Consider the following 22,574-nt stretch of genomic DNA (forward strand, 5'->3'; position numbering starts at 1 on the left):
TTTAGATAATGTAATTTTCTTTGTCAGTTGATGATGCTGATCGCTATGCTAGCACTTTTAGCTACATTAGCATAGTTAGCATAGTTAGCATATTTAGAATTTTTAAAAATGTGTTTTTCTGAGTCAATTTATGATGCTGATCTCAATGCTAGCACTTTTAGCCACATTAGCATAGCTAGCATAGTTAGCAGAATTAGTGAATGCAATTTTGACTAGCCTTTATTTTTAAAGGCGAGGAGGACGGTGGTGCGTAGAGTTGAGCGTGGAAGGCGGGTTGCGTCTGTGGGCCATACAACGCCGCTTGCGGCTTTAATTAAATCTATTTTCACTAATATGTTGTTCACTGAAGGTCACACGTTCCCAGATGTTCTTAGGGAAAGTGGGTTCTCCTCGGCCCCGGGATGGTTCTGATAGAGTGATGTTTAGCTTTTCTGGTTCTGATGGTTTTGGAGGAGGTTCTGCCTTCGGTTTAGATTTACGGAGAGTTTGAAGGTCAGCCTGCAGCTTTGCTCTGAAACGGTGAAAGAGAAGAAAACTCTTCTTCATGTTTGCTCTTTCCACCTTTTTTCATGTCTCTCCATTCAGCAGCAGCTCACTGACGCGTAGACTTGATGACTTTTGAGTGACAGCTCAGAGGGATGGGATTCTGCTTCTTGCTGTAAAATGTGACAGTCTTTAATGATCCTCCCGTGTGTGCGTGAGTCCGCACGCAGACAGACGGCCTGAAGCGCTGAACCAGCTGGTAAAGATGCAGGTCAAAGTCATTTGAATTTATGGAGGAAAAAAAAACATTGTAATGATTCAACAGAGCTGAAAATCTATGAATAAATTTTTTCCTGAAGGAAAAATACTTTTTCTTAGCTTCAGCCTTTTCCAGTCTTTGCTTTTTTGCGCCTCAGCGGGGCATCAGCACGCAGATCTGAACACCATGCGTGTCTCACGATTAACCTCGTTTGAGGTTCTTTTCTGCTTCATCCATTGACATCATGTCATGCCAGGCAACCTGCTCCTTCCTTATCCCGCGCAGTGTTGCCAGATAGAGTCACAGCTCTTTCAACCTTCTGCTGCGCTAGAGCGCCCCGACTATCGTGTCAACCTATGATGACCGTATTTTGCGCTCTTTGTGTAGAACAGACTGAGGAGCGCGGGGAAAACAACTCTCAGCTGCAGAGGATGTGAACAGGTGAACAGGTAGAGAGGCGGGGGAGGGGCTTTGGCTTCAAACTCTGTCAGATGGAAACACGGTGTCAGATTCAGACACAGCTTTCACTGCAGGAGTTGAAGCAGAGACTCTCTGGGATGATTTTATGATCTCAAACATGATTACCAAGTATAACTCTTCAAAACAATAAACCTGATCTCTCCATATTCTCAGTGTCTACCATGCATTGATAAACACACCACTCCATGTGACGATTAGACCAGAACTTTACCTGGTAGCTCCTCCGACACACGACCGCGGTATCAAGCTTTGTACCATGGTCCGGGTAAATACTCGATTCTGATTGGCTGCTGGGTGTGCATTGAAACCTGATAACCGCACCGTGAAAAAAGGAGTTCCGGTCACCTAGCTTAAATGTTTTGTATCACTGCACCAGCTTCTTTCTTGGACAAAAACACGCAGAAAGAAGTGAACTTTCTCTCTGAACTGATGCTTTATTCAACCCATCGGGACGATCAGCATAAATATATTGCCGAATCTTGACTGCAGCGGTGGTGTGGCGTGACGCGGACTAGTTGTTGCGCCGCATCACGTAACTAATAGTCAGCTTTTTGTGAGGAAAGCGATCCAAATCAGAAAAAAACAAGAATTGAGGACTAAAAACAGGTTAGTATTTATTGCTTTTGTAAGGGACCATGGTATAAACGGGTTAATGACCTTCGAAGTATGCGTTATTACTTTTTAACGCACTTTGCGGAAGCAACCGTCCTCCACTTCAGGCTTCCAAGGCGTGCGTTTAAAAGTAATAACGCACACTTCAAAGACCATTAACCCTTCCTTAAAGAACACAATTTCTAAGAGACGGGGCTGGGCGTTGCACACCCCCAACAACAGGTTGGAGGACAGAGGCCATTAAGCGTCTATGCCTGGTGCGTTCACAAAGCTTCAGTACATAAAACTCCAACAGCCGCACAGCCTAACGTAGTCCGCTATTATATAGTCATGAGAAAACCGCCCACTCTGGCAACACTGATCCCGCGGGGAGTTTCTTTGCCGCCCGCTCCCACGAGATTTGAGGGCAGAGTAGAGGGCTGCATTTGCATTGGGTCCGACGGGCCCTCTACTCTGCTGTTACCTGTGCACTGACGACTATCTGACACTTTCTCCTGAAACAGAGAAAAACCAGACAGAACTTGTTGCAGAGAATCAATATTTAAATGTAACCTGACCTGAGAGTCTCCAGTTTACAGTCTGGACTCTCCAGTCCAGCAGACAGCAGCTTCACTCCTGAATCCTGCAGGTTGTTGTAACTCAGGTCCAGAACTCTGAGTCTGGAGGACTGAGAGCTGAGAACTGAGGACAGAGCTGCACAGCTTCTCTCTGACAGATTACAGTCTCTCAGTCTGAAGAAACAAAGACAGACAGCAGTTATTGAATCTTTCATGTTTCCATTCAGATTCATTTGTTGACTGAAGGTGATTTTCATGAGAGTTCTTACAGAGCTTTGTTGGAGGCTTTGATCACTGGCAGCAGCCTCAGAAGAGCCTCCTCTGAAGCAGAGTATTTCTTCAGGTCAAACTCTTCCAGATCTTCTTCTGATGACAGTAAGATGAAGACCAGAGCAGACCACTGAGCAGGAGACAGTTTATACGTGGAGAGACGTCCTGACCTCAGGAACTGTTGGATCTCCTCCACTAGAGAAGAATCATTCAGTTCATTCAGACAGTGGAACAGGTTGATGCTTCTCTCTGCAGACAGATCCTCACTGATCTTCTTCTTGATGAACTGGACTGTTTTCTGATTGGTCTGTGAGCTACTTCCTGTCTGAGTCAGCAGACCTCGTAGGAGACTCTGATTGGTCTGCAGTGAAAGACCCAGGAGGAAGCGGAGGAACAAGTCTAGGTGTCCGTTTGGACTCTGTAAGGCCTTCTCCACAGCACTCTGGTACAACTGGACTGGACTGATTTGAAGAAAAGAAAAAGAAAACCAAGATTTTTTCTGTTGTTCTTCCTCCATGAGATTTAGTCCAGAGGTGATGAAGGTCAGGTGGACATGAAGAGCAGCCAGAAACTCCTGAACACTCAGATGGATGAAGCAGAAGACCTTGTCCCGGTACAGGCCTCTCTCCTCTCTAAAGACCTGTGTGAACACTCCTGAGTACACTGAGGCTGCTCTGATATCGATGCCACACTCTGTCAGGTCGGATTCATAGAAGATCAGGTTTCCTTTCTGCAGCTGCTCAAAAGCCAGTTTTCCCAGAGACTCCATCATCCTCCTGCTCTCTGGACTCCAGTGAGGATCTGTCTCAGCTCCTCCATCATACTTGACCTTCTGGACTTTGGCCTGAACCACCAGGAAGTGGATGTACATGTCAGTCAGGCTCTTGGGCAGCTCTCCTCTTCCTCTGCTCTTCAGCAGATCCTCCAGAACTGTAGCAGTGATCCAGCAGAAGACTGGGATGTGGCACATGATGTGGAGGCTTCTGGATCTCTGGATGTGGGAGATGATCCTGCTGGCCTGCTCTTCATCTCTGAACCTCTTCCTGAAGTACTCCTCCTTCTGTGGATCATTGAACCCTCTGACCTCTGTCACCATGTCAACACACTCAGCAGGGATCTGATTGGCTGCTGCAGGTCGTGTGGTTATCCAGAGGAGAGCAGAGGGAAGCAGATTCCCCCTGATGAGGTTTGTCAGCAGATCTGCCACTGAGGTGGACTTCCTAGGGTCATTTAGGATCCGAGTCTTGTGGAAGTCCAGAGGAAATCGACTCTCATCCAGACCATCAAAGATGAAGAGGACCTGGAAGTCTTCAAAGCTGCAGATTCCTGCTTGTTTGGTTTCAGGGAAGAAGTGATGAACAAGTTCCACCAAGCTGAACTTCTCCTCTTTCAGCACATTCAGCTCTCTGAAAGTGAATGGAAATGTGAAGTGGAGGTTCTGGTGGGCTTTGCCTTCAGCCCAGTCCAGAGTGAACTTCTGTGTTAAGACTGTTTTCCCGATGCCAGCCACTCCCTTAGTCATCACGGTTCTGATTGGTTCTGGTCTTCCAGCTGGGAGTTGGAAGAGCTCTTCTTGCCTGATGCTTGTTTCTGCTCTGTCTGCTTTCCTGGATGCTGCTTCAATCTGTCTGACCTCATGTTCTTCATTCAGCTCTCCTCTTCCTCCCTCTGTGATGAAGAGCTCTGTGTAGATCTCATTCAGAAGGGTTGGGCTTCCTGCTTTAGCCATCCCCTCAAACACACACTGGAACTTCTTCTTCAGACCAGATTGGACTTCATGTCGACAAACTGCAGCAGCAGATCCTGAATGAAGACAACAAACAGTAAATCAACTCTCTGCAGCCCTGAATGATGAGGGTTTGAATCCCTGTGGTTCCATGTGTTCAGACATCAGGAAATCTGAAACCTTCAGAGAAATCCTCTTACTGCTCTGCAGTCCATCAGCCAGCTCCTCCTGCTTCATTCTCCTCAGGAAGTTCACTGTGATCTTCATCAGTGACTCTCTGCTGCTACTCTGCTCTTCATCTTCATCCTCCAGCTCCTCCTCATCCTCCCTGTGACTCAGAAGCTTCTGGATCTTCTTCAGCTCCTTCTTGACAAAAGTGACAATGTTGTCCTCCAGCAGCTGCAACAGAATTCCAGATGAATGAGCCAATCAGAGTGAAGTCATGGAGCCAAACATCAGCTCCATGTTGGACACACTGACAGTCCACTGGTGTCCAAAGTGCAGCATGGAGACGACTGTGGACAGAATGATGGGAAAGTAGTTGTTGTTCATGTACAGACCAGAAAGATGGAGTCCAGCTGTGTTGGATGCTGCTGGACAGATGGACCACTGGGAGTCTCTGAGCTCTGCTGGTCCAGTCTGTGGACAATCAGCAACAATCAGATCCTACTGGACCCACTGGTGTCCTGCAGACACTCAGTAGAATCTACTAGATCTATTCTGTGTTTGAGGAGAAGCTCCAACAGTCACTGCTGCACACATGGAGATAGAAATGTCTGTGAGAAAGAACATTTACATACAGCTCACCTCTCTTCACCAGAAGATGATTTAAAGTCAATAATTTGAGCCTTTGACCGGTCACTCCTGAAGGAAACACAGCTGGGTTCAGACCCAGGTCCAGTTCTGAGTCTCTGATGGATCCTGATAGAAAAACATTTGTTTAGTTAGAAGTGAGTTTCTGTCATGATGGTGTTTGATGAACATACACTGACCAAAAATAGAAAATATAAAATGAACAGAGGTGGAGCAAGAGAGTTGGTGAAGAACCTCCTCCACGCTCTGGGGCATAGAGGCCAAGGCCCTGAAAAGGCAGTAAGGAAGGACCGAGCCAGTGTCCCAGGAACCACAGCACAACGGCAACAACAACTACCTCCACCATCCCCGGTCAATGACTTGGATCCAGCAGCACCAGCACCACAACCACCTCCATCTAAGGACTCAGCTGCACCAGCATCACAACAACCACCGCCAGCTAAGGACCCAACCGCAGAACCACAACAACAACCACCAGATTTGGCCCCAGAAATACCACCATCTGACCAGCTCTGGGCGCCCCCTGCTACATCTACTCCCAGTGAAGACTCACTTTCCTTTTCGTCCCCCCCCACTTTCACCCATGGCCCTACCTAGCCATTTTGATAGCCTCATTAAGTCAGGAATTAAGATGGCTCCCCTAACACCTGTGAGCCTCACACCACACAGGAACTCTCCTACCCCTCCAGCACTCCCTCCTCATCCTTCACCCAAAGTCCCTCCAACACGTCCTTCATCCAAAGCCCCTCCAACACGCCCCCTCCGTCGTTCACCCAAATCCGGTCCAGCTCCCGCTCCTCCTGGTCCATCACCCAAACTACCCTCAACTCAACCTCTCCTGCGCGCCTCTAGACGTGCTATCCCCCGGAGCTAGGATGAAACGGGCCCCCAGTGTCCTAGGAAAGGTTATGTCAAACTGGGGCCCTGTGATGAACAGCTTCCTTCTGGTGCTATACCTGTAGTTGCACCACGTAGAATGCAAAAAAGGGCAGTTAGACTGTCCAATCACAGAAATCTAATTGATATCCCTTGCAAGAAGGTTTTGACCAGTCCCAAGGAAACTAATCTCAAACTTGCTGCACTCAATGTCAGATCTTTATGCAACAAATCATTTTTAATCAATAATCTTATCTCTTCTTTTTTTTTTTTTATTCTCTTTTTATTCAGATTTTCATACAAAAATAACATAAGTGGAAAACACTTTCTTGAACTTTTTAAAGTGTAATACAACAATCCAATAACAACAACAAAACAAAAAAAAAAAAAAAAAAAAAAAAAAAAAAAAAAAAACAACAACAAAAAATAAATAAATAAATATAAAATAAAAAATATAATAAACATTAAGTGGAAGACATCACATTTAACAATCGGTATGAAGCTCAGTTATTATTCTTTCATATTCTCAAAAATTTCTATGAATGGTTGCCAGGTTTTGTAAAATTCTTCTTGCTTTCCTTTAAGTGTGAATCTGATATTTTCTAGTCGCAAATGTTTCATAATGTCTCGCATTAGTACTATAAGGGTAGGGGGCCTTTTTTGTTTCCAATTTAACAAAATTAAACGTCTTGCCAAAAGTGTTACAAATCTTATAACTGTTTTTTGGGAGTTTGCTAGGTCTCTGTCGTTTGGTACTACTCCAAACAAAGCTGTGAGTGGATCTGGTTTAAGTGTTGTTTTAAAAGTACTTGACAAAATTTGAAACAGATCTTTCCAGTACTTCCCAATACAAGGGCAACTCCAAAACGTATGTGCTAATGAGGCAGATTGTTGTTTGCATCGATCACAGGAAGAACACACTGATGGGAACATTCGTGACAGTTTCAACTTAGATAGATGTAGTCTGTGTAGAACCTTAAACTGTAAGAGACCATGGCGGATACACACAGATGAGGAGTGAACATTTTCTTGTGCTTTTGTCCATTGACTATCTGTGATTATCACTCCCAAGTCTTTCTGCCAGGCATCCCTAAAATGTTCCAATGTGGTGTTACAGTTCAGTTGTGACAGCATATTGTGTATTTTTGTTATCAGGCCTTTTTTAAATGGGTCGAACAGAAACAATTTATCCAGGGGAGACTCCGGGGGTCGACCGGGAAAGGACGGGAATATACTTTTTATAAAACTTCTGATCTGCAAATACTTGAAGAAGTCATTACTATTCAAATTGAATTTTTGTTGTAATTGTTGGAATGTGGGAAAGATATTATCAATAAATAAATCCTTTATTAATTGTAGGCCTTTGTGGTTCCATTGGAGAAAAGATATTTTGGAAATTGAAAGTGTGAATGCCTGGTTATTAGTTAATGGAGCTTGTATGGAAGTATCATTCCAGCCGTAATATTTTCTAATTTGGGTCCATATTTTAATTGAGTGAGAGACAACAGGGTTCTTAAAATTACATTTAGGAATAGGTAGAGCAGAGTAAATCAGGGCCCTTAGTGAGATAGGTTTGCAAGTTTCTTTTTCCATCCCTTTCCAGTCGGTCCCCCGGGTGTCCAACCAAAATGACAGAGAGCGGATGTTACAAGACCAGTAGTAAAGACGAAAACATGGTAATCCCATACCTCCTTGACTCGGTGGTCTTTGTAAGAAAGTTTTCTTGATTTTTGGAGTTTTTTTGTTCCATATGAAATAGGATATTAAAGAATCTAATTTATTAAAAAATGATTTAGTGATTAAAATGGGAATGTTTTGAAAAAGAAATAGGAATTTGGGTAAAATGTTCATTCTAACAATATTTATTCGTCCTGCTAATGAAATCGGTAGGCTAATCCACCTGTCTATATTCTTTTTCGTTTCCTCATACAGTTTAGAATAGTTGTGTTTAAATAGACCACTATATTCCTGGGTAATATTTATTCCAAGGTATTTAAATTGGGTTGTGACTGCAAATGGGAAGTTGTTAAGACTGCTAAGATCTTCTTTAGCTTTGGAGTTAATTGGAAATAAAATGCTTTTAGATAGGTTTAATTTATAACCTGATATTCGTCCAAAGTCTTCCAAAATAGTCATAATAATGGGGATTGATTTTATAGGGTCAGAAACGTACAATAGAAGATCATCTGCATAAAGGGATACTTTGTGTTCTGTGTTTCCTCTAGTAATCCCAGCGTATTCTTTTGATGAGCGTAGTAGAATGGCTAAAGGTTCGATGGCTAGCGCAAATAGCAGAGGTGAGAGAGGGCACCCTTGCCTTGTCGAACGGTTCAAAGCAAAGTATTCAGAATGAGTATTGTTTGTTTGTACTGAGGCTGTAGGTTGAGCATATAGAAGTTTAATCAAGGAAGTAAATTTAGAGCCAAATCCAAACATTGAAAGGGTCAAAAAAAGGTAATCCCACTCAACCCTGTCAAATGCTTTTTCTGCATCTAAAGAGAGTAGGATTTCTGAATTTAAATTGTTTTTATCTTGTGTATGGATGATATTTAAGAGTCTTCTTGTGTTAAAAAATAGTTGTCTATCTTTGATGAACCCTGTTTGGTCTTGGGATATTATTGTTGGTAGAACTTTTTCTAACCGTGTGGCTAGAATTTTTGCCAATATCTTGTTATCTACGTTGATTAAACTAATCGGCCTATATGATGCTGGATTCAATGGGTCTTTTTCAGTTTTATGGATTACAGAGATGTTTGCTTGATAAAAAGTTGGGGGTAATATTTCTTTCTCTATTGCCTCGTTATACACTTCTAGAAGTATTGGTGAGATCTGATCTTTAAAGGCTTTGTAGAATTCTGATGTGTAGCCATCTGGGCCGGGAGCTTTAGAGTTTTGCATATTATTTATTGCTTGTTCTATTTCTTGTTTAGTTATAGGTTGTTCAAGTTGTTCTATATATTCTCGTTTTATTGTGGGTGTCATAATTTTCTTAAAAAATGCTTCAATGATGGTAGGGTCCTTTTGAGATTCTGAGGTATATAAGTCTATATAAAACTTTTTGAACGTACTGTTGATTTCTTTTAAATCTTTTGTAATTAGACCCGTCTCAGAACGTATCTCTGTGATTATTCTTGATGCGGCTTGTTTCTTTATTTGCTGTGCTAAAACTCTACTTATTTTTTCTCCCTGTTCATAATATTTATGTCTTGTTTTAGTTAGGAGTTTAACTGTTTCCATAGTGTAAGTCAGTTCTAGCTCTGTTTGTACAGAAAGTTTCTTCCTATGTAAGGCTGCAGACGGCATGGCTGAGTGTTGTCTATCTATTTCTTGTAGTTTCAGTTTTAAATTATTTTCTTTTTCTTTATGCTGTTTACTTATAAGACTTTTCCATGAAATCACTTGTCCCCTAATATATGCTTTTAATGTTTCCCATAAAGTAGATCTTTTTGTGTCTAGAGTATCATTAAAGGACAAATAAAATATAATTTGGTTTCTAATTTCTTCTAATCCTTGCTCATTTGATAATAAGCTGTTGTCAAATCTCCATGTTTTTGTTGTGTATTTGTATCCAAGTTTTAATTGTAACTGTACAGGGCTATGATCCGAAAGCATTATAGTTTCGTAATCACAATTTTTTATTAATGGTAGCAAATTGTAGTCTATTAGAAAAAAGTCTATTCTGGTATACGTTTGATGAACCGGGGAGTAAAAAGAGTATTGCCGCCTGTTAGGATTCTGCGTTCTCCATGGGTCTATTATTTTATATTTTTCCATAAATTTCTGGATAGTCTTTGCTGATTTTGATAAATTTGTTGGATTACGTGATGATCTGTCTAGGTCTGTGTTTAAAACAAAGTTAAAATCTCCCCCAATAATCAACTGGTGCGTGTCCATATCTGGTAATTTTGTAATTAAAGATGTTATAAATTGTTCGTCATCCATATTGGGGGCGTATATGTTTACTAATGTCATTAAGTGATTGTAAAGCTTGCCTGTTATAATGATGTATCTACCTTGTGGATCTGGTATTATTTTGGTTGTTATAAATGGTACATTTTTCTTAATTAATATTGCTGTGCCTCTGCTCTTAGCATTAAAGCTCGAGTGGAATACTTGATCTATCCATCTACATTTCAATCTATTGTGGTCTTGTATTTTTAAGTGGGTTTCCTGTAAGAATATTATGTCCGCGTTTACTTTTTTTAAATATGATAAAATATTATTTCGTTTTACCGGCCCGTTAAGTCCCTTACAGTTCCATGTTATAAATTTTACCAGACTTGACTCCATTTAAACCTGTTGAGGTATTGAGATTTATTTGGGTGTTTGTAAGGTCCTTTAATGAGCTTTTCATTTGTGGTCTTCTTATCTACATCTATCTCTAGAACAAAAACTAAGAACATTGCTTTAGAACACCAAAGTAACATTATTCTCACATGCAGAAAACCAAAACAGCATGTGAGAAACGAGAATACAAACAAGATAAAAAGAAAAACCTTGTCCAACCTTGCGTGGTCTCTGGACATCTGACTTTCTGCTAAACTCCTTAAAGTATCTTTTTTTTTTTTTTTCTCCCTGGGTCTTATTACTTATGAAAAAGCTTCTCTCCTCATACATACCTGCATGTATAAAATCTGAAGTAAGAGTGCAAAATAATAATACAATTTAACAAAAAGAAAAATATGGGGAGGCAGCTTCTTTAGGAGGGGTAATAAAATAACAATTGTTTGGACTTAAAAGTCTTTCCTCATAATGGTTTCGGTATGGAGGCTGACCCCCACCCAATCAAAAGTATCTTCAACCTCATTAAGTTCGAGGAGGAAAAATGTGTATCTTTAAATTATCCTTCTCTGTCAGTAGCAGGATTTGGACTTTGGGTTTGGGTCTTGATGAATTTCTCAGCTTCCTGTGGATCCGTGAATGAGTATTTGGTGTTGTTTACCGTTATCAGCAGCTTCGCGGGGTAGAAAAGGCTGTATGGGATTCCTGCGTTCCGCAGCTTCACTTTTACCGGGTTGAAGGATGCTCGCAGCTTGCTGACCTCGGGGCTCATGTCCGGGAAGATGTGTACGGGCGAACCTTTGTAAGAGAGGCGGCCTTTATTCCTGGAGAGTTGAAGAATCTTTTCTCTGTCGGTGAAGTAGTGCAGGCGGACGATCATCGTTCTGGGGCGTTCCCCAGCTCGTGGCTTCGGGGCGAGGGTCCGGTGGGCTCGATCTATTACGACGGGGGACTCGAAGTTCTCCTCGCCGAGCACGTCGGAGAAAAATTCCGCTATGAAGCGACTGGGGTTTCCCGCCTCGGTCTCCTCTTTAATTCCAACCACTCTTAAGTTTTGTCGGCGGTTTCTGTTTTCCAGATCCAAATATTTTTCATGCAGTCTATGATAGTCTTTCTGCAGTGTTTGGTGAGCTTTTTCCACAGCTATTATTTTGTCTGAAGCGTCACTAAGGGCTCGCTCCATTTCCTTCTGCGTCGCTGCGGTTGCGGCGCAGGTATCGTGCAAGATGGTCATTTTCTGCGAGAGTTCGTTACGAAGAGTGTTGTTGTCTGCTTTAGCTTCCTCCCGCAGTGAAGAGATGTCTCTGCGTATGTTCTCGTGCATATTTTCTATTTGTGTTTTTATGTCGTTTGTAATACTTTCCCGGTATGATTGTAGTTCGCTCCGGAGCGTCCGCACAGAGAGCGGCGAGTCCTCTCCCGACATGCTGCTTTGTCTTTCTTCGGCACTCGGCGAGACTGATGTAGTCGGCAAAGTTTTCTGGGTGTATTTTCGACTGTTCTTCATACCCACTTATATTCTTAGGGAAGTTTGTATAGTAATTCAAGCCTCAATATTGATGTAGATTAGACCCAGGAGTTTTTTATCTTGAATTATTTTGCGGAGCTGGCTTTTGTCGCTGTTCACTCCATTCGGCCGGAAGCGGAAGTCCCCTTATCTCTTCTTTTAATCTTGATTTTATGTTTTTAACTGAAACATGGCTTGACAAAAACACAGGAAACATAGTTCTAGTTGAATCAACTCCCCCAAACTACAAACATGAATCAGAAATACGAGAAAATAAAAAGGGTGGAGGCGTTTCTGCACTGTTTAGAGATAATATCGCAACCCGCAGACTATCATTTGGTGTGTTTTCATCATTTGAGTATGTGTCCTTTAAGATTGAGTTAAAACAAACTCCTCCCTTACTCTGCATAGTTATGTACAAACCTCCTCAGCACAGCCAAAGTTTCATTGATGATTTCACTGAAATGCTCTCAGTTGTGTGCACAGACTTTGATGGTCTAGTCATTACAGGTGATTTTAATGTTCATGTTGACAATGTCAATGACAAAAATGCAAAAGAGCTCAATGGTGTCCTTGAAACCTTTGATCTAATTCAGCATGTGAGTTGCCCCACCCACAACAGAGGGCACACTCTGGACCTGCTCATCACAAAGGGGGTTAATATTCACAATGTCAGTGTGGTTGATGTCGCCCTCTCTGATCATTTCTGTGTATTCTTTGACCTGTCTGTTGCTCCCAAACCACCGCCTGGCCCTGCAGTTGTCCAAAGGAGACAAATAAATGAGAGCACTAGGGCACAGTTTGTAGAAATGATAGACCTTGAAAACGCCTCTGGTGCCGATGTTGATGAAATGCTGAATTCTGTTACTTCTAGCATCTTGAATGTTCTGGATGCCATTGCCCCTATGAAGGTTAAATTGAGAAAACATAGACAGAAAGCTCCCTGGAGGAATGATGATCTAGTCAGGGCACAGAAACAACAGTGCCGCAGAGCTGAGCGAAAGTGGCGCAAGTCAAAACTCCAGGTTCATTATGAAATGTATAAGGGGGAGTTGTACGCTTACAACCAGATCTTATGCAGAACAAGGGAAAGGTACTTCTCTGAAATCATTGGAAGTAGCAGTAGCAACTCTCGTGTCCTGTTCACAACAGTAAACAGATTAACTAACCCTCCAACCCAGCTACCAATAGAACTGGTTTGCACACCTAAATGTAATGAGTTTGCTGTATTTTTCAATGACAAGGTTCAGGGCATTAAAAAAGCCATCAACTCCACAACACACATAACTATCCAACGGCCACCTACTCACTCTAAGCTGACTCACTTTGTACCTGTCACTGACCAAACTGTCCAAGAGACCATCAACCGTCTGAGCTCGTCTACATGCTGCCTTAATGTGTTACCCACTAGATTTATAAAGTCTGTCCTGAACAGTGTGTTGCCATCAATTACTCAAATAGTTAACATGTCTCTTCAATCTGGAATATTTCCAGAGGCCTTAAAAACTGCAGTCATTAAACCTCTCCTGAAGAAGAGCGATCTGAAAAACATTGCCAAAATCAAAAACATAGTGTCAAAACCAGACCTGGAGATACTTATTCATGCATTTGTCTCCAGTAGGTTAGACTACTGTAACGGCCTGCTCACCGGCCTCTCCAAACGAGCTGTAAAACAGCTTCAGTACATCCAGAATGCTGCTGCTGGAGTCCTGACCAGAACCAGGAAGTATGATCACATTAGTCCTGTGCTCAGGTCTCTGCACTGGCTCCCTGTACCTCAAAGAATAGACTTCAAAGCAGCTCTGCTTGTGTACAAGTCTCTCCATGGCCACGCACCAAAGTACATCTCTGACATGTTAGTGCCATATGAACCATCTCGTACTCTGAGGACCTCAGGGGGGCCGGCCTCCTGTTGATTCCCAGAGTCAAAACTAAACAAGGGGAATCAGCGTTTCAATATTCTGCAGCTAAAATCTGGAACAGCCTCCCTGAAGTCGTAAGACAGGCCTCTTCTGTGTTCATGTTCAAATCTAGACTTAAAACATTTCTGTTTAGCCGTGTATATGACTGAAAGGTCCTATCTGCACTTTTCTTTCCTTTTCTTCCTTTATTTTTAAATCAATTTTCAATTTTTTTCTTTTCTTTTAAAGTAAATTATTTGATTATTTCTATGATGTATTGTGATTTTAATGCATTTTTCTGTTTTGACAAGCATCCTGAATTACTTTGTGTATGAATTGTGCTATACAAATAAACTTGCCTTGCCTTGCCTTGGACCATCAACTACCTCACAGACAGGCCACAGTTTGTGAGGCTGCGTGACTGTGTGTCTGATGTGGTGGTCTGCAGCACGGGGGCACCTCAAGGGACTGTGCTCTCCCCATTCCTGTTTACCCTGTACACATCAGACTTCACCTACGACTCCCACCACTGTCATCTGCAGAAGTTCTCAGATGACAGTGCCATTGTGGGCTGTGTATCAGGGGGGGATGAGCAGGAGTACAGGGGGGTCATCTCCGACTTTGTTGGCTGGTGTGAAATTAACCACCTGCTGCTTAACACCAGCAAGACAAAGGAGCTGGTCCTGGACTTCAGGAGGTCCTCACCACCACAGTCACCGGTGAACATCCAGGGTTCAGACATTGAGGTCGTGGACACATTTAAATATCTGGGTGTTCACCTGAACAACAGACTGGACTGGTCCAACAACACGGATGCTCTGTACAGGAGGGGCCAGAGTCGCCTTCACCTGCTGAGGAGACTGAGGTCCTTTGGCGTGTGCAGACAGCTGCTGAGGACCTTTTACGACACTGTGGGGGCCTCAGTGGTCCTTTATGGAGTTGTGTGCTGGGCGGGGGGCAGTACAGGCAGAGACTTGAAGAGGCTTAACAAACTGGTTAGGAAGGCCGGCTCTGTCCTGGGCTGCACACTGGAGTCCATGGAGGAGGTGGAGGACAGGAGGATGTTGGCTAAGATAACATCCATCATGGATAACCCCTCCCACCCCCTGCACCAAAATGTAGAGGCGCTGACCAGCTCCTTCAGCACCAGACTGTTGCCCCCACAGTGCAAGAAGGAGCGCTACCGCAGGTCAACCCCTCCCCACAGCCATCAGACTGTACAACACTGTGTTACAGTGACACTCCACGGTCCCAGGGTGTTTTTTTCATTCACTCACTTATTTATTTTCTTTTTTTGTAGTTGTTGTTTTTCAATTTTAAATTGTTTTTTATTCCTGAACAGTTGTTTTTGTTTTTTGGTGTGAAATTCATTAGTTATTTCTGTATTTTGAAAAAAAAAAAATTGTAATGTTTTTTTACAGTTTACATGTTTTGCAGACCGCATGTTTTTTACACCTTTGCAGCTGTATTTATTTAATATTTAATATTTATTTATTTATTTAATAAGAATCTCATTTTTGATACTAATTTTTTGTAATAATTTTAGTAATAATTTTAGTAATAATTTTAGTTATTTAATATAAATGTCATTTGTGATGTCCTTTATTGATGTTATATCATATAGATTATTTCTGAATGTCGTTTTTGCTGCCACAGATAAATGAAATTTCCACATTGTGGGATTAATAAAGTCATCTATCTATCTATCTATCTATCTAAACCTGCTCAGCCATTCTCCGGTCTCTGCTCACAGTTTGTGCTGCCATTCTGCTCCTGTTTTCCTGCCACACCATTTTGCCCCAAGCCTCCTAAATCCCTTCACTTTTTGCAATTTTTGGAACCGTTTCCCAGAAACTCTTCTAGAGAATATTATTTGGATCGCAAAATCAAAGGTGCTTGTGACAGTAGCCGTGGTTACATGGGCAGAATATCTTGATGGGATCAATGGTCGGGTTAAAATTCACCCGTGCACATGGGCCCAGAAAACCCTTTTCCGATTAGAACAAACGTTCCCATGGATCACACTTTTGGTCGGAAAAAATCATTTGGGCATGAGCAGTAGTGTAATATCACCCGGATGCAGAAATAGGTCCCGTTGTAAACAAACAGCTGCCACAGACATTTATTTTAAGCAGCAGCTCAGTAATATACGAGACGATCTTCCAAACGTGCTTTAATTAATGTTATGAATATTATGAAGGGCCTGTTTCCTTATCGTTTTATTTAATCCGTTTGATCAGTGCTGGAAGAAGGGTTAGGACAGGCTATAAACACAGACTAACAACATTAGCCTGATGGACACAAAATCCAGGACCATGAAATCCTGCAATCTGCATCTTGGGTGCACGTAAATGTCTGGGAATAACATCAGCCTTTATTTTGTCGGGACACAACTGGAAACACAAATCCATGTGATTGTTTGAACAGTTTCTAAGGACTGAGCGACATTTATTTCTGCTTCCCCAAACTCACTGCGTGAGCTGGCGGCTCTCCTAAGTCCTGCAGCTGCTAACCCAGAGCGGCAGGACGGCTTGCAGTCTGAATTCTCCCACACACACAAAACAACAAAACGCACACGTAAAAAAGCACCATCCCTCCTCTCAGACTCAAAGTTATAAATCCAGCTCCTCTGCTCACTTGGTCTTAATTAATTATATTTCTTGAACTCTCAAATGTCTAAGTTTGAGCCAGCAGATGTGCTCATTTTAACAACAATAAAAAAGATGGGGGGGGGAATGCACGGAGTGCAAAAATACATTATAAAATTTTCCGTCATTGTCTTTACAAGTTTTGCCATAAGGAGTGCTATATAAACTCATCATCCTCTCCTTCACTCTCACTCATGGTGCAAAGACTTAAGTAAAGTAGGACAAAATAACTCGGCAAAACACAGTAAAACAGCTAAACAACTAAACACATTTGGTCAAAAAGCCACACTTAAACCCAAATCCATCCAGACAGGCAAAGGGAATGATATCCCAGAATCCCTTGCGGTGCCGATCTAACAGCAGCACCAAAGTTACACCTACTTAATTGAATTAATTTGAGTGAAAGGAAAATAATTGTCTGAAAACTACATGTTATTTTAAGGTGACTTAACAAAAAAATGATTTATCTTAACTGAAGCAAATAATTAAGTTAGATCAAAGTAAAAAAGTTTATCTTTCCAACATCCATATGTGGTCTTATCACCCTCTCATTGTGGAAAAAGTATTATCTGAGCTTCTTCATCCACTAAATCATCTTCAAATGGACACACCATGCTGCTTCACATCTCTGAAAACAAAGTAACCTTCAACTAAACCTGCTCCAGACCAGGTTATGTTCAGAGCATGAGTTGCTATGGCAACTTGACCTACCCTGAAACATACCTCCATTTCTGGAACCGAAAACTGAGGTTATCAACTTCCTTAGCCTCAAACTTATTGTGGGAGCTAGCATAACCTGCTTTCTGGAATACCCCCCTGGGCTCCTTCATGTTAAAGAATAAAATAAATTTGGTTTCTTGCACTCCTGAGTTTGTCCTAATTTGGGTCCTGGAAACAATTTGTGACAAACATCTTAATGGAGTCCAACAATTACATTTGATATATTCTGTTGTTAATTAAAAGATTATCTTCATGAAAGACTTTCATTAAAATATTTGACTAAACTGTTGCTTATCTGGTCCAAACATTTGTTGAAATCAGAAAACATGAAAAGATTCATTTTGTTTAAAGTTTGTTCAACATCTCTGCTCTCAGAGACTGTCAGATCCTCTCTGATCTTCAGATTCAGATCAAAGCTCTGCTCTTTGTTTAGGATTCTGAACTCTCAGTCGTCGCTTTTCTTTACCAACTTTCTCTGAGGGTTACTGAGTTCCAGAGGACACTTGGACTTGGCTTATTTTTGTCTTTGAAACCATTTATAAGCAGAAGAACAGAAATGACAGAAAGTGGGAGGAGCCAACATGTTAGTCAAAAATGCTTCAAACTCTTTCAATTTCTCCAGTGCAGGGAAAACTCCTCATTGACCTTCAAACTTTGAGCTTTGGTTGATAAGTGAGCCTCAGATCAGGAATGATGTAGAAAAGAACCAGTTTAATTTGGAATGAATTCTGTTCACTTAGTGACCTGAAGGATTTCAAGCCATCAGAGGATGATGACATCATGCCTGACATTTGGGATTTGGAGCTAAAGTCAATAGATCTCCGTTCACTAGAAACTGCTTCTTACTGTGAGTCTGAAGGTCCTGGTTCAGTTCTGAAGGCTGGAGGTTCATCTTTGGACCGGTCACTCTTCATGGAGCCACAGCTGGAGGCTGCAGACTGGACTCTCTGTGTGACCTGTTGACCTCTGCAAACACCAAAGCATCAGAGTGTTGGAGGATCTGCTTCTTCATGAACAGCTGATGGACTTTGACATGAACACAGACTGAGCTGTTTAGTCTGGAATAACATGACATGTTTGGATCAACAGTTTCCAGCTTTCAGCATTTTCTGTCAGTCAATCCAGACTTTTTTCTAGAAAAGCTGATTCCAATTCTCCATGTAGAAATGGAGAAATTCTGAGAGCAGAAAGTCCAACTAGAACAATGTGATGTTTGGAAAGCATGAAAATCTGAATCCTAGGAGTCTGCAGTGATTCTTCTCATTAGACTGGAGCTGCTGTCAGTCAGAGTCAGCAGTCAACATGTTTTCTTCTCCAACATCTCTGATGTCTCTCAGAGACTCTCAGAAGACTCAACTGAAAAGATCTCATCACACACATGATGCTCCAAGTGAGTCTGATCAGAGAGATCCAGAACTGAACCAGACCTCAAGTCCTTCATCTGAAAACTGTTGATCATCTGAACTAGAATCCAGCCTCCAAAAACTCTGACAAACACTCACTGGTCCACTGCTGGATGGATGGCTCTGAAGTTAGGAGGTAAACCCTTTGACGCATCACTCCTGAAGGATCCACAGCTGGAGCCAGATCCAGATCCAGATCCAGGTCCAGATCCAGGTCCAGGTTGGTTCCTGTGAAGAATGAAGGTTGCTGGTGTGAGTCCTGATCTCTGACATGGAGAAGATCATGGACAGTTGGAGATGTTCATCTCACCTCTGAGCTTTGCTCTGGTTGTCATGGTTACCATCTCTGCTTCTAGAGGGAGGGGCTCCCTCCTGTGGCTCCTCCCACTGATTCATGCTGCTGGATTCACTGGATCCACATCAGCTCACACACACCTTCCTCCTTCACCTGCAGAGGAAACCCTCCTCATCATCAACTCTGATCCTCCTTCACCAACAGATCAGCTGCTCCTCCACTGATTGGCTCTTCTCTTGTGTTTCCTCTCAGGTTCAGGTGAATGCAGTCAGACAGCAGTGGGAGGCAGAGGAAGCTGCCATCAGCTGCTGCACTTCTGCTCTCCCTCCACCAGGTGGAGACATGGAGCTGCAGCAGCAACATTTCCAGCCAGTCACTTTGACACAGAAACAAAAAACTTCCTGTTTCTACACTTCAGGAAACATGAAGAAAAACAGACAGAAATCAAAGACTGAGGAGAAAAGAAAGAAAGACATGAATTCTTCCTCTCAAAGCTCCAACAGAGACTTTCTCATGACCTTTGACCTCCACACAGGAGAACAGGAAGGTTTGGAGTCAGAACTGAAAAAAGCCAACAAGCATCATCTGATTGTTGTTGAGGTGATGAAGAAGAGTCCTCCATGTTGTTGATCCAACAATGATGAAGCTTTGGAAACAGCAGAGGGAGGAGAGTTTGCAGAGAAAGAAGAAGATCTTCTCCAAACATTCAGAAACAAACAGTCAAGTAAGTGAAGACAAAGTTCCAGAAACAAACTCACTTCAGTTTCTGCAAAGAGATGAAGAGGAAGAAGAGTCTCCCTCACCGTGTCAACACAGCTGCAGCACTGATCACTGACTCACAACCAGGAAGAGTCCACCTGGATGGAGGCGGGACAGCACAGGTGGGCGGGGCAGTACAGGTGGGCGGGGCAGCAGGTGGAGCAGCTGAAGTGAAATTTTAATGTCAGATTCAGACTGAGCCTTCCTGGAATCAAACCCTCAACCTGCCTGTTAAACAGCCACTGCTCCACAGTCAGAGGAACAGGATCTGATCAGGTTTTTGTCTTGACAGGATAAAGGGGGCGGGGCTTCTTGTTGGAGGTGGAATGACTGTCAGCAGCTGCAGGATGTTTGTTTCCTTAACTAAAGACAGAGAACAGGGGGGTATTCCAGAAAGCAGGTTATGCTAGCTCCCCCGATAAGTTTGAGGCTAAGGAAGTTGATAACCTCAGCTTTCGGTTCCAAAAATGGAGGTATGTTTCAGGGTAGGTCAAGTTACCATGGCAACTCATGCTCTGAACATAACCTGGTCTGGAGCAGGTTTAGTTGAAGGTTAGTTTGTTTACAGAGAGGTGAAGCAGCATGGTGTGTCCATTTGAAGATGATTTAGGGGATGAAGAAGCTCAGATAATACTTTTTCCACCATGAGAGGGTGATAAGACCACATATGGATGCTGGAAAAATAAACTTTATACTTTGATCTAACTTAATTATTTGCTTCAGTTAAGATAAATCATTTTTTTGTTAAGTCACCTTAAAAATAAAACGTAGTTTTCAGTCAATTATTTTCCTTTCGTTCAAATTAATTTAATTAAGTAGGTGTAACTTTAATGCTGCTGTTAGATCGGCACCGCAAGGGATTCTGGGATATCATTCCCTTTGCCTGTCTGGACGGATTTGGGTTTAAGTGTGGGTTTTTTACAAAATGTGTTTAGTTGTTTAGCTGTTTTACTGTGTTTCACCGTGTTTTGCCGAGCTATTTTGTCCTACTATGCTTACGTCTCTGCACCATGAGTGAGAGTGAAGGAGAGGATGATGAGTTTATATAGCACCCCTACCACTTAGGCTGCTATGGCAGAGACAGTTAATTCTTTAATAAATTTTTGCACTCTGTGCATTTTTTCCACCGTTCTTTTTATTGTTATAAAAATGAGCATATCTGCCGGCTCAAACTTAGACATATGAAAGTTCAAGAAATATAAGTAATTAAGATGGAAAAAAGATTACTGGAGTAATGTGACATTTAGTTAGATAAATACGTAAATTTGAGTCGTATAAACAATTATTGAGTTTTAATTAATTTAACTAAATTATTTAAATTATTTTTCAGCCGTGTTACTTTTTTGGTGGACTTATAATCTTTATCCGCCGTCATTAAAATCTCAGACTCCGTCTCAATTCCGTCTCAAGTGTCGCGCTTTCTTTTTTTTTTCTCCACGCGTTTCCATGGTGACTCCAGAAATCGGCGATCTATTGAGAATGTCTTTATGTACCGTGCGTTAATCCAGGGTTACCAAGTCGAGCGTAATTACGCCAACTCTTATCCGGTCTTTTGGAACCGACATACCCAGAGTAAGCAAGTTCAGGCGGATTTCAGCCAGAGTTCAGGCTTAAAGTCAGGCTAGTTTAAACATGCTTCCTGGAATACCCCCCAGGTTCAAGAAGAAACCTGACACCACCTGACAGCAGCTGAGAGGAGGGGCGGAGCTTCAAGCTGATTGACAGGTTGTTGATCTCAGTGACTGAGAAAGGTGAGGTCATGTGACCTTCTGCTTCCAGACGTGCATGACCCCCCCTCATCTTTCATCTACTGACACTGAAGCAGAAACTCTGATGGAGCTGAAGGGAGGGGCCTGACTATTTCCTGGAAAAAGCTCCTTCTGATCATCAGTCAGACTCAGAGGAACAGAGAGTTTGTTCACATGCAGCTCAGGAAAATGGCTGACAGTCAAGCTGAGAAGCTTTTCTTTCCATGTCTGTTAGAATCACAACGTTTTAAATCCACAAGGTCCTGAAAGTGAAGCAGAAGCTGAGAAAGGAGCAGATTGAAGTCAGAGTGGGAACAAGTCAGAACAAGCAGAGATTTGATCCCAAAGCCAACGGTGAACCACATTCCTGAATGAGTCTGTGTTCCTCAGTAACAGGGCGTGTCTGATTCTGCAGAACATCAAGGTTTCCTGCAGCTGGATGGAAGGAGTGCTGCCCCCTGGTGGACAGGAACTCAGCAGTGCAGCTTCAGGATGGAGTGGCTTCCAACAGATCAGATCAACGTTCTGCTCTCTGCTAAAGAGGCAGAACGTCTCCTTCTAAGAAGAATCCAGAGTTCCTCGTCTAACATGAAGGCAGCCAGACAGACTGAGAATATTCTCTGAAGCATTTAGTCTGCAGATAAACCTGAACATGAGCACCTTCAAGCCCAGAGAGTGTTCATTCTCAGAGACAAACAGCTCTCTAGAACTCGTCCTTCTTGCCTTATCTACAGGCTTCTTCGGCTGCCTTTACACTGCAAGGTTCAAATGACCCAATTCCCATTTTTCCTCTCACGTGGCACAGATCGGATATGATCGGTGAATGTGTAAGCAGGACAAAAGTGCATGGATTCCGTTTTTCTCAGATCAGATATAGGCCTCACTCATATGTGGAAATAAATCGGAAACAAATCGGATACGTGCATTTGCGTGTGCCATGTAAGCAGACAAATCGGATATTCCCCAGTAAATGCGAGTCGTACGTCAGTGACGTCAACTCAAGACACCACCAACTGAGATCACATGACTTATTAAGGTGCTTTTGTGTGCTGATTTTGCTGTCAGCGTGTTACCTTTCAGCCTCAGGCTTCAAACCGTAGTTGGAAACCGCTGTTATGTCCGGTCTGGACGCAAACGGTAACTAATGAAGCGGGACACTGTTGCTATGGACCAGCAGGCTAGAAGCCGTTTATTTCTTTGGGGGGCGTGTATGATGGGGACCATGTGTGTGTGTGA

At 42.5% G+C, this 22,574-nt stretch overlaps 1 protein-coding gene across 5 annotated transcripts in view; it reads right to left on the bottom strand.

Annotated features, from left to right (window-relative positions):
• The window catches only part of LOC144988961 (NLR family CARD domain-containing protein 3-like), a 204,062-nt gene that overhangs the window by 158,356 nt on the left and 23,132 nt on the right, over positions 1-22,574 (bottom strand). For 3 of the 5 annotated variants that reach the window (XM_078940395.1, XM_078940408.1, XM_078940417.1), the window contains exons 2-10: positions 19,590-19,755; positions 18,847-18,984; positions 18,636-18,764; positions 17,980-18,099; positions 5,195-5,308; positions 4,948-5,026; positions 4,588-4,786; positions 2,661-4,464; positions 2,392-2,565 (exon numbers count right to left, since the gene is read on the bottom strand). In XM_078940395.1, the coding sequence (XP_078796521.1) occupies positions 2,392-2,565; positions 2,661-4,464; positions 4,588-4,786; positions 4,948-5,026; positions 5,195-5,308; positions 17,980-18,099; positions 18,636-18,764; positions 18,847-18,932 (2,705 nt within the window). In that variant the 5' untranslated portion in view covers positions 18,933-18,984; positions 19,590-19,755. The remainder of the gene's footprint in view (positions 1-2,391; positions 2,566-2,660; positions 4,465-4,587; positions 4,787-4,947; positions 5,027-5,194; positions 5,309-17,979; positions 18,100-18,635; positions 18,765-18,846; positions 18,985-19,589; positions 19,756-22,574) is intronic. The other 2 variants (XM_078940400.1, XM_078940396.1) reach the window with 2 other exon arrangements.

Source organism: Oryzias latipes, chromosome 2, assembly GCF_053564925.1.
Source record: "Oryzias latipes strain Hd-rR chromosome 2, Olatipes_Hd-rR_3.1".
Classification (NCBI taxonomy): Eukaryota; Metazoa; Chordata; class Actinopteri; order Beloniformes; family Adrianichthyidae; genus Oryzias; species Oryzias latipes.